The sequence below is a fragment of the Pseudophryne corroboree genome, chromosome 4 (assembly GCF_028390025.1).
Source record: "Pseudophryne corroboree isolate aPseCor3 chromosome 4, aPseCor3.hap2, whole genome shotgun sequence".
Classification (NCBI taxonomy): Eukaryota; Metazoa; Chordata; class Amphibia; order Anura; family Myobatrachidae; genus Pseudophryne; species Pseudophryne corroboree.
The window spans coordinates 207918185-207931137 of NC_086447.1; the positions used below are offsets into that span (position 1 = coordinate 207918185).

General features: G+C 45.8%; 1 protein-coding gene across 1 annotated transcript; it reads left to right on the plus strand.

Annotated features, from left to right (window-relative positions):
- The first annotated feature begins 766 nt into the window (after window positions 1–766).
- On the plus strand, window positions 767–12615 carry LOC134911266 (uracil nucleotide/cysteinyl leukotriene receptor-like). Its single transcript, XM_063919565.1, has 2 exons — window positions 767–958; window positions 11012–12615. Exon 2 carries the CDS (start codon window positions 11038–11040, stop codon window positions 12055–12057), a length of 1020 nt encoding a protein of 339 aa, XP_063775635.1. The 5' UTR covers window positions 767–958; window positions 11012–11037; the 3' UTR covers window positions 12058–12615.
- Window positions 12616–12953: the final 338 nt, after the last annotated feature.

Below are 12953 nucleotides of genomic sequence, written 5' to 3' on the forward strand. Positions count from 1 at the left end.
CAAACTCTACCGTAAATGCGCATACCACGCGCTAAGGCACATGGCCGTGGAAAGCTCCTTTACGCAAATTGCGGATATATGCACGCACGGCAGACTGAGTGCACGCGCAGCAGGCATGTACATGGGGTTAGTACGTGGGGCATGCATTACAATATTTTTCAACTTTGACAGCATGTATGCTACTGTACAGTGTGTGAGTGTTGTATGTCTATGTACTGTGTGCGTGTGTGTGTGTGTGTGTGTGTGTGTGTGTGTATATACACACACACACACATACACAGCTTGTGCAGTGTGCTGTATGTTATATATATATATATATATACATACATACACACACGAACACATGTACGGAAACCCCCCCATGAAAATCCTCTGCGTTTGCCACTGTTCTGCTCTGGGTTGTGCAAACATCAAAGATTATTTCCTCTAGTAATAATAACAACAACAAAAAATTTACATTATTTTTGATGTGTACCTTTGCAAAATTTCCCATAAAATTTCTTAAAGGTATTTTGCAAGGTACAGGGAATAGCCACATTGAGATAAGAAAAATGCTATGCTCCTACGCAGGAACAAGGAAACAATACTTCAAAGAGGAGAGAAAAAAGACACCAGAGATGAGGAGCAACATTACCCTTATGGCTATACCAAGTTGTATAAAATGTAAATGCCTTCGAGTTTAAGGGTTAAAAAATGAAGCAAGAGGGAAGGAACAGACAGAGAGGAGAGGAGGAGAGCAGGGGGCACTCTCTAGGAGTGTGTAGCTGAGGAACAGAATACAGTAAGGCAGCGGTGGACAACCTGTGGCTCTTGAGCCTCATGTGGCTCTTTCTTTATTCAAATGTGGCTCCCGACACTCAAAGTCACGTGACCACAACAGACCCGGAAACTGCTGCACTCCAGCCAGACAGGCAGCAGCACTACGGACACTGAGAACTGAGAGAGCCAGATACTAAAGGTGAGACACCCACTGGCAAACAGAGGACACATAAGGGGCTGCTGCAATGGCACGAGGTGTATTTTCGGAGGGGCTGTAGTGACACATGAGGGTCCTGGCAGGAGTGACACAGGAGAGTCCTGGCAGGAGTGACTCATGGGGGAGCTGGCTGCAGTGATATACTGTAGGAGTGTGCTAGCAGGAGTGACACATGAAGTAGCTGGCTGAAGTGACACAGTAGGGTATGTGGAAGTGGCTTTTTAAATGTATTTTATGTTGGATCTGGCTTTAAAAAAGTATTTTATGTGGATCTGGCTTTTTAAATGTATTTTATACCAGAGGCGTGGCCTAACAGGCACAAGGCCACACCCCATTTTTGCATGTGCGCCTGTGGCTTGATGTCGGCTCTTTGACGTGCCTAACAAGATTTTTTGGCTCTTTGTTTCTGACTAGTTGGCCACCCCTGCAGTAAGGCCTCTTTATCCACCAATAAGGGCTGGAACCTACAAAAGCAGAGAGGAGTACTGTGGTGAAGTGTCCAGGGAACCCATGCGTTATTAACGACCATGAGGTACAAAGTGCTAGTCACGAGCTTGCCAGATTTTACGTACCAGATTTTTAGATTAAGAGCATTCATAGATGGCGGGGAAGCACTGGCTAGAAGACAGATGGCAGCGCTCAGAACATAACGGGTTAGTTTATTAACATGGTGAGGAAGTCTGGGAGGGCGAGAGGTAAAGTGCAAAGTTTGATTTTTAATAGTAATGACACTTTTATAGGAATTTTTTATTAAGAAAACAAAAATATTAGCTTGTGTAGGTCCGGTAAGTACACAAATGCATTCATTGGATTAACAAAGTTTATTAAACACACTTTGACCTTAATACTGTAATACAATGTAAGTGAATAGACCGGTAGACAGATTCCATATGAGAAATATGGGCTTCATTTTTCACCAATTTTAATTTGGGCTTTAGTGGTCAATAGTGTTACGGTTCAGTACAATATAATGACGTTCTGTGATGACACTCAAAGCCTTGAGGACAGGCTTCTACTGTTCTATTAAACCTACTTTTATTTTTCAGAACTGTGTGGACAAAACTATACTTTTTAATCCCAGGTACCATATTCCCATGTAGCCTAATGTTTGCTCCCTGTGCCTTTTAGTTAGCTTGATAATAGCAATCACGTTTGTTACTGTGGGGAGTGTAATGCTGGGCATACACTATACAATTATCTGCCAGATAGTCTGCCAGATCTTGCTGGTTATGGTGCCCATAGGCAAACGCAGGGGGGGAAGGGGGGGGGGGGGTTTCCGGTTGCCCGAAACCCCCCCTCCTCTTGGCAAGTGGCTCAAATTATGATAACAAAAGCAATGGTATAATACGATTACTAGAGCTGCCGGAACATCATGCAGTGTAAGGGACAGAGCAGAGCTGCTACACATGCCCAGTGGAAGCAGCTTCTTCTGCAAAGTTTGCTGTGTGTGTGTGGATCTCTGTCCTCAATCAGTGCACTGGACCAAAGAGTAGCTACCAGGAAGAAGAGACAGGAGCCTTACCATGAGGTGGGAGAATGTGTGCTTAGAAAGTGCAGTAATTGTTATAATAAGAATTTACTTACCGATAATTCTATTTCTCGTAGTCCGTAGTGGATGCTGGGGACTCCGTCAGGACCATGGGGTTTAGCGGCTCCGCAGGAGACAGGGCACAATAATAAAAGCTTTAGGATCAGGTGGTGTGCACTGGCTCCTCCCCCTATGACCCTCCTCCAAGCCTCAGTTAGGATACTGTGCCCGGACGAGCGTGCATAATAAGGAAGGATATTGAATCCCGGGTAAGACTCATACCAGCCACACCAATCACACCGTACAACCTGTGATCTGAACCCAGTTAACAGTATGATAACAACGAAGGAGCCTCTGAAAAGATGGCTCACAACAAGAATAACCCGATTTTTGTAACAATAACTATGTACAAGTATTGCAGACAATCCGCACTTGGGATGGGCGCCCAGCATCCACTACGGACTACGAGAAATAGAATTATCGGTAAGTAAATTCTTATTTTCTCTAACGTCCTAAGTGGATGCTGGGGACTCCGTCAGGACCATGAGGATTATACCAAAGCTCCCAAACGGGCGGGAGAGTGCGGATGACTCTGCAGCACCGAATGAGAGAACTCCAGGTCCTCCTCAGTCAGGGTGTGCCCCTGACCAAGTAGCAGCTCGGCAAAGTTGTAAAGCCGAGACCCCTCGGGCAGCCGCCCAAGATGAGCCCACTTCCTTGTGGAATGGGCTTTTACTGATTTTGGCTGTGGCAAGCCTGCCACAGAATGTGCAAGCTGAATTGTACTACAAATCCAGCGAGCAATCGTCTGCTTAGAAGCAGGAACACCCATCTTGTTGGGTGCATACAGGCTAAACAGCGAGTCAGATTTTCTGACTCCAGTCGTCCTGGAAACATATATTTTCAGGGCCCTGACAACGTCAAGTAACTTGGAGTCCTCCAAGTCCCTAGTAGCCGCAGGTACCACAATAGGTTGGTTCATGTGAAAAACAGAAAACACCTTAAGGAGAAATTGAGGACGAGTCCTCAATTCTGCCCTGTCAGAATGAAAAATTAAGTAAGGGCTTTTATATGATAAAGCCGCCCATTCTGACACACGCCTGGCTGAAGCCAGGCTAATAGAATCTTCACCTTCCATGTGAAATATTTTAATTCCACAGTGGTGAGTGGATCAAACCAATGTGACTTTAGGAAACTCAAAACAACATTGAGATCCCAAGGTGCCACTGGAGGCACAAAAGGAGGCTGTATATGCAGTACCCCTTTTACAAACGTCTGAACTTCAGGCACTGAAGCCAGTTCTTTCTGGAAGAAATTCGACAGGGTCGAAATTTGAACCTTAATGGACCCTAATTTTAGGCCCATAGACAGTCCTGTTTTCAGGAAATGTAGGAAACGACCCAGTTGGAATTCCTCTGTAGGGACCTTCTTGGCCTCACACCACGCAACATATTTTCGCCAAATGCGGTGAAAATGTTTTGCGGTTACATCCTTCCTGGCTTCGACCAGGGTAGGGATGACTTCATCTGGAATGCCCTTTCAGGATCCGGCGTTCAACTGCCATGCCGTCAAACGCAGCCGCGGTAAGTCTTGGAACAGACAAGGCCCCTGCTGGAGCAGGTCCTTTCTTAAAGGTAGAGGCCACAGTTCTTCCGTGAGCATCTCTTGAAGTTCCGGGTACCAAGTCCTTCTTGACCCATCCGGAACCACGAGTATCATTCTTACTCATCTCCTTCTTATGATTCTCAGTACTTTTGGTATGAGATGCATAGGAGGGAACACATACCCTGACTGGTACACCCACAGTGTTACCAGAGCGTCCACCGCTATTGCCTGAGGGTCCCTTGACCTGGCGCAATATTTGTCTAGTTTTTGTTCAGGCGGGACGCCATCATGTCCACCTTTGGTTTTTCCCAACGGTTTACAATCATGTGGAAGACTTCCCGCTGAAGTCCCCACTCTCCCGGGTGGAGGTTATGCCTGCTGAGGAAGTCTGCTTCCCAGTTTTCCACTCCCGGAATTAACACTGCTGAGAGTGTTATCACATGATTTTTCGCCCAGCGAAGAATCCTTGCAGTTTCTGCCATTTCCCTCCTGCTTCATGTGCCGCCCTGTCTGTTTACGTGGGCGACTGCCGTGATGTTGTCCCACTGGATCAATACCGGCTGACCTTGAAGCAGAGGTCTTGCTAAGCTTAGAGCCTTGTAAATTGCCCTTAGCTCCAGTATATTTATGTGGAGAGAAGTCTCCAGACTTGATCACACTCCCTGGAAATTTTTTTCTTTTCTTGTGTGACTGCTCCCCAGCCACTCAGGCTGGCATCCGTGGTCACCAGGACCCAGTCCTGAATGTCGAATCTGCGGCCCTTTCATAGATGAGCACTCTGCAGCCACCGCAGAAGAAAACACCCTTGTCCTTGGAGACAGGGTTATCCGCTGATGCATCTGAAGATGCGATCCGGACCATTTTCCCAGCAGATTCCACTGAAAGGTTCTTGCGTGAAATCTACCGAATGGGATCGCTTTGTAAGAAACCACCATTTTTCACAGGACCCTTGTGCAATGATGCACTGATACTTTTCCTGGTTTTAGGAGGTTCCTGACTAGCTCGGATAACTCCCTGGCCTTCTTCTCCGGGAGAAAACATCCTTTTCTGGACTGTGTCCAGAATCATTCCTAGGAACATTAGACGTGTCGTCGGAAAAAGCTGCGATTTTGGAATATTTAGAATCCACTCGTGCTGTCGTAGAACTACTTGAGATAGTGCTACTCCGACCGCCAACTGTTCTCTGGACCTTGCCCTTATCAGGAAAGCGTCCATATTTCTTTTAGGAAGAATCATCATTTCGGCCATTACCATGGTAAAGACCCGGGGTGCCGTGGACAATCCAAACGGCAGCTTCTGAACTGATAGTGACAGTTCTGTACCACGAACCTGAGATACCCTTGGTGAGAAGGGCAAAATTTGGACATGTAGGTAAGCGTCCCTGATATCCAGTGACACCATATCGTCCTGGTTCGCTATCACTGCTCTGAGTGACTCCATCTTGATTTGAACCCTTGTATGTAATTGTTCAAATCTTTTAGATCTCACCGAGCCGTTTGGCTTCAGTACCACAATATAGTGTGGAATAATACCCCTTCCCTTGTTGTAGGAGGGGTACTTTGATTATCACCTGCTGGGAATACAGCCTGTGAATTTTTTCCCAATACTGCCTCCCTGTCGGAGGGAGACGTTGGTAAAGCAGACTTCAGGAACTTGTGAGGGGAAGACGTCTCGAATTTCCAATGTACACCTGGGATACTACGTGTAGGATCCAGGAGTCCACTTGCGAGTGAGCCCACTGCGTGCTGAAACTCTTGAGATGACCCCCCACCGCACCTGAGTCCGCTTGTATGGCCCCAGCGTCATGCTGCGGACTTGGCAGAAGCTGTGGAGGACTTCTGTTCCTGGGAATGGGCTGCCTGCTGCAGTCTTCTTCCCTTTCCTCTAACCCTGGGCAGATATGACAGGCCTTTTGCCCGCCTGCCTTTATGGGTACGAAAGGACTGAGACTGAAAAGACTGTGTCCTTTTCTGCTGAGATGTGACTTGGGGTAACAAAAGTGGATTTTCCAACTGTTGCCATGGCCACCAGGTCCGATGGACCGCCCCTTTATACGGCAATACTTCGCTGTGCCGTCTGGAATCTGCATCACCTGACCACTGTCGTGTCTATAAACATCGTCTGGCAGATATGGACATCACATCTACTCTTGATGCCAGAATGCAAATATCCCTCTGCGCATCTCGCATATATAGAAATGCATCCTTAAAATGCTCTACAGTCAATAAAATATTGTTCCTGTCAAGGGTATCAATATTTTCAGTCAGGAAATCCGACCAAGCCCCCCCAGCGCTGCACATCCAGGCTGAGGCGATTGCTGGTCGTAGTATAACACCAGTATGTGTGTATATACTTTTTAGGATATTTTTCAGCTTCCTATCAGCTGGCTCTTTGAGGGCGGCCGTATCTGGAGACGGTAACGCCACTTGTTTTTATAAGCGTGTGAGCGCCTTATCCACCCTAAGGTGTGTTTCCCAACTCGCCCTCACTTCTGGCGGGAAAAGGTATACCTCCAATAATTTTCTATCGGAGGAAACCCACGTATCATCACACACTTTAATTTATCTGATTCAGGAAAAAACTACAAGTAGATTATTCCCACCCTACATAATACCCTTATTTGTGGTACTTGTAGTATCAGAAATATGTAACACCTCCTTCATTGCCCTTAACATGTAACGTGTGGCCCTAAAGGAAAATACGTTTGTTTCTTCACCGTCGACACTGAAGTCAGTGTCCGTGTCTGTGTCGACCAACTGAGGTAAATGGGCGTTTTTACAAGCCCCTGACGGTGTCTGAGACGCCTGGACAGGTACTAATTTGTTTGCCGGCCGTCTCATGTCGTCAACCGACCTTGCATCGTGTTGACATTATCACGTAATTCCTAAATAAGCCATCCATTCCGGTGTCGACTCCCTAGAGAGTGACATCACCAATACAGGCAATTTGCTCCGCCTCCTCACCAACATCGTCCTCCTACATGTCGACACACACGTACCGACACACAGCACACACACAGGGAATGCTCTGATAGAGGACAGGACCCCACTAGCCCTTTGGGGAGACAGAGGGAGAGTTTGCCAGCACACACCAAAAACGCTATAATTATACAGGGACAACCCCTTATACAAGTGTTTTCCCTTATAGCATTTTCACATATGTAATCATATCGCCAAATAAGTGCCCCCTCTCTCTGTTTTAACCCTGTTTCTGTAGTGCAGTGCAGGGGAGAGCCTGGGAGCCTTCCTCACAGCAGAGCTGAGCAGGAAAATGGTGCCGTGTGCTGAGGAGAATAGGCCCCGCCCCCTAAAACGGCGGGCTCTTCTCCCGGAGTTTGTGAGTTCTGGCAGGGGTTAAATACATCCATATAGCCTCAAGGGCTATATGTGATGTATTTTAGCCATAAAAAAGGTATAATACATTGCTGCCCAGGGCGCCCCCCCCCAGCGCCCTGCACCCTCAGTGACCGCTGGTATGAAGTGTGCTGACAACAATGGCGCACAGCTGCAGTGCTGTGCGCTACCTTATGAAGACTGAAAGTCTTCTGCCGCCTGTTTCTGGACCTCTGGACCTCTTCAACTTCGGCATCTGCAAGGGGGGTCGGCGGCACGGCTCCGGGACGAACCCCAGGGTGAGACCTGTGTTCCGACTCCCTCTGGAGCTAATGGTGTCCAGTAGCCTAAGAAGCAAATCCATCCTGCACGCAGGTGAGTTTACTTCTCTCCCCTAAGTCCCTCGTAGCAGTGAGCCTGTTGCCAGCAGGACTCACTGAAAATAAAAAACCTAACTTAAACTTTTATTCTAAGCAGCTCAGGAGAGCCACCTAGATTGCACCCTTCTCGGCCGGGCACAAAAATCTAACTGAGGCTTGGAGGAGGGTCATAGGGGGAGGAGCCAGTGCACACCACCTGATCCTAAAGCTTTTATTATTGTGCCCTGTCTCCTGCGGAGCCGCTAAACCCCATGGTCCTGACGGAGTCCCCAGCATCCACTTAGGACGTTAGAGAAATTATGTTTGTTATAGACCATCTATAATGTTAAATATTAATACTGTATTCCATGTTCCGCACAGTGGGAGATTGTGGATTGCATTTGGAAACCCCTCTCTAGAAATCCTGCATTTGCCACTGGGGAGGTATGACTGAGTCCTGGTTAATACTAGTTCTAGAGAAGGGACTCTCAGGCATCATTTTAGAATGGATTAGTATCAGATACCGTAAATGAGAAAGCCATGACTAATGGATAACATCAAACCATTGGTGTGCCAATATCTAAATCAGGCTTGTCAGGAAGACACAGAGCTCTCTGCCAGACAGAGCAGGATGATGCAGCAGGAATCAGATGTCTAAGCTCTACTCAGAGGGATTATTGAGGTTTGCACACTAATGGGCAAAACCATGGGGGTCATTTCGAGTTGATCGCTAGCTGCCGTTGATCGCAGCGAAGCGATCAGGCAAAAAACCCGGCATTTCTGCACATGCGTATGCACCGCAGTGCACAGGCACGTCGTACGGGTACAATGAACATCGTGGGTTTGCACAGAGTCTAACGAACATTCTAGTCGCATGGCCGAACGCAGGAAGATTGACATGAAGTGGGCGTTTCTGGGTGTCAACTGACCGTTTTCAGGGAGTGCTTAGAAAAACGCAACTGTGGCAGAAAAAACGCAGGCGTGGCTGGGCGTTCGCTGGGCGGGTGTGTGACATCAAAAGACATCCCTCCGTTGTTAGAATCAACGCACACGAAGAGTAACTACAGAGCTGGTCTTGTTTTGCACAAAATTATTTTGCAGACGCTCTGCTGCACAAGCGTTCACACTTCTGCTAAGCGAAAATACACTCCCCAGTGGGTGGCGACAATGCGTTTCCACGGCTGCTAAAAGTAGCCAGCGAGCGAACAACACGGAATGAGGGCCCATGTGCACTGCAGGTGGGGCAGATGTAACAGGTGCAGAGAGAGTTAGATTTGGATGGGTTATATTGTTTCTGTGCAGGGTAAATACTGGCTGCTTTATTTTTACCCTGCAATTTTGATTTCAGTTTGAATACACCCCACCCAAATCTAACTCTCTCTGCGTATCTTACATCTGCCCCACCTGTTGTGCAACATGGTTTTACCCATTATACTCCTTTCAGTCATGCAGCTAAATCCGGTGTTTATGCACGTGAATGCGTATCAACCCGGGATTTTGGTATGTCTGAATGCAAACGACCCTTCTCCCAACCAGAGTCATGGAGCTCAGACCCATGAAGTTGCTGGTGTGCTAGACCTGGCGTTTTCTCGGATCTGATGTCTAAAAGGGTTATACTGTAAGTGTGCTATTTTGGTTTGCTAACAAACCTGAATAAGGCACAGACAGCACACATCACCTTCAGAAGTATCAGTCTGCTAAATAGAGCCAAACATTGACAGCAATTCAACATTACCTGCATTCATAATGATTACTGATCCTTAATATATTTGGCAATTACTAACTTCATAACTAAATAAATCCATGGCAAATACTTACTACATATTGTACTCAGTAACATATATATGTCTATATGGTATGTGGTTAGAATACCGCTCGTCAGGACTCAGGCTGTCACAATACCGACGCTGGGGGGGCACCATACCACTGACGGTATACTGGCGAAGTCGGTGATTCCCCCTCTATGGGTGTCCATGACCTTCATAGAGGGAGAATAGAATGCTCGCCACCGAGCCCGCACCACTCGCCCCCCTTCCGGCATTCTATTGCTCAGGATGCCGATGTCGGTATACTGACATTTAGCATCCCGTGTGGCAGTAAATTGTACCAAAACCGTCTATATATATATATATATATATATATATATATATATATATATATAGTAAGCAACTGGACCCCGGCACTCCGGACTAACGCAAATCCTGCTCCGGTGCCTTCCCTTCAGGGCTTGTCACCTCTGATTAGCATAAAATACCTTGGAGAGGGCGGCACTCAAAGACTTGGCAAAATGATGTATGAAGAAAAAACCCCGCAGGGCAACCTTTATTGTGACGTTTCGGGGACTGGCCCCTTCCTCAAACTGAAGGAAGGGGCCAGTCCCCGAAACGTCACAATAAAGGTTGCCCTGCGGGGTTTTTTCTTCATACATCATTTTGCCAAGTCTTTGAGTGCCGCCCTCTCCAAGGTATTTTATATATATATATATATATATATATGAACTGATGCATTACGGGATACAAAACCATCCCACAAAGGGTACGAGATCAGGTGCTGTTGCAGGCGTTTAAATGCACCCTTCGTGAGTATATAATTGACCCCAATAAGTGCGCTAAGAAGTGTCTTCTTTTTCTTTGTTATTGACACTGATGTAATGTCAACACTGATGTCTCTTGGGTGTAATTCAATTCCTAAGGCTAGCCATAAGCATTTCTTATGTTGACATTCTGTCTATATCAACATAATTCAGGTGTAACCATTAATGATGTTGACATTTAACCATGTTGACATCATAAATACCAACCTTCTGCTGACTACATTCTGAGGGCAGGATTCAAATGTTCCGTCCCCCCTCCTGGCCACGATCGTGCACACCGGCGGTATTCTAATGTTATTGCTGACGGGCATGACAACTTAATTTCAGCTCGCTACCCCTGGAGGTAACGAGCTGAAATGCATGTAAAGAGACCCAAACGGGTCTCTTCGCAATCACTCCTATTACTTTAGTTGGGTTTAAGTGCTTGAGCGCGATAACGGTACATTTGAATATCGCCCATCTATCTTTCATCACTTTAGACAGGAGATAGAGGGTGCAATATGATTTGAATCTGACCCTGAGTGTGGACATTGTGATTGGTGACTTACTGACTCCATACCAATTGTATAACATGCATTTTAATATTATGGCACTAACCAGTTTGCCTTTGTCTTTTAGTGTTGCACTGAAGTGGCCTGAAGTAGATGAGTGGATCTGAAGACAAAATGTTAAACAATTCCTCCATCTTGGCTTGGGTGGATCCTTGTGTCCAAGAAACATGGTTGGAGAATGCTCTGCTCTCTGTCTGCTACCTGCTCGGACTCTTTGTAGGAGGCCTGGGAAACATACTAGCCATCTCAGTCTTTGCACAAGACCGTCAGCCTAAATCACCCTCTGACATCTTTCTCCTTCACTTGGCCCTATCAGATCTCTTCCTGCTGCTCAGCCTTCCCACTCGGCTCTTCTACCACCTCTCAGGAAACAGCTGGCCCTTCGGCTCGTTGGCATGCAGACTCTCTGGATTTGTTTTCTATCTCAATATGTATGCCAGTCTTTACTTTCTGGCAGGCATAAGCATTGACAGGTACTTGGCCATCGTACACCCCCTTAACTCTGTCAAGTTCCGGAAGCCATTACATGCTCATGTGACTTGTGGCTTTTTGTGGGCCATTGTTGCATTTGCTACTGCACCATTACTGTTAGGCCGAGGAATAGCAATGGATGAAACAGTTTGCCGATTGCTGTACCGGGAAACTCCATCCTTGCGAGCACTGTCATCGCTAAGTGCTGCATTCGCCATCCCTTTCTTAGGCACAGTCATTTGCTACGGTCTTATTTTGAAGCATCTTCGAAAAGGAGGTGACAGGAAGCCTAAGGAGCGTGCAGTAAAAATGGTGCTGCTGGTACTTACAATATTCCTCATCTGCTTTGTTCCATATCATCTCAGTCGCACACTTTACCACGTGTTGATGCCTGGAGGTGAAAGCTCTGCCATGCTATCTTCCTGTGAATTGAGGCAAGGCTTAGCATTGGCAAACAGATTTACGTCCTGCCTCAGCACCCTGAATGCTGCACTAGATCCGCTGGTCTATTTTTTTGCTGTCAAGAAATTCCGTCAGACCTTTGCTCATTTGCCATGTAGACGGGATGGGACAGACAATGGGAAAACCCGGGAGGAAGGACGAACAGAGGACAGCTCACTCAGTGCCAAGACAGATGTATGATGGGAAATTAACTATCAAAGAGTTATAGATCAGCTGGAAAATGCTTATTAAATGACACCAGCAATGGAGTGAGCCCAATCTGGTTCGTCAAAGAACATGAACTACTTTGCAGACAATTTTCTCAGACATTGCAACAAGACACAAATAAAAATCACTGTAATTACTGGTGATCAAAGACTCCAAATCACATCCTGCATTGTTAAAGTCTGGCAACTTAACACACACGGATTATTCACCCATTTTTGTCATGTGAATGGCATTTTCTGTGGCGCCACATAACCAAGTTGAGTGAACAAAGAAACAAAAAACATGAACGTATTAACTTCACACAAGTCTACATATATTGCCAAACTAATCAAAAGACTATTTATCAGAAACACATATAGCTTATTAAATAATTATGTTTATTTATACAAATGTTTTACATGCAGCTTGAAAATTATTATGACATAAACAAATCAAATAAAGGGGATCTGTAAAAATGGACTGATTGAAAGTGAGCGCAATACACCCCTCGGATATTTATATTTTACAGGTACTGAATTTAGATTGTGGGAATCGGCTGTGGTTTCAGTTAGCTTATAAACTGTAATAGAGATACACTTTATATAATTGTGGCAGCTACATTATTTTAGGAAATTATCATATGAACTGTTTAACTCATTTGTAATACACTATTTAGCAATCTATCTCGTTTGCATTGTGCAAGCCAGCAAAATGGCTGTGTCCTAAGCATTTATATTAGTTCTACATAGAAAGAGCTCAATTTAGCTGGATTTTAGACCTGACAATTATAATTACTTATCGCTGCTTTTCGTGGCAATAAGAAAATATGTACCTCTGGAAATATGAAAAAACCTTAGGCCTAATTCAGACCTGATAGTAGCAGCAAATTT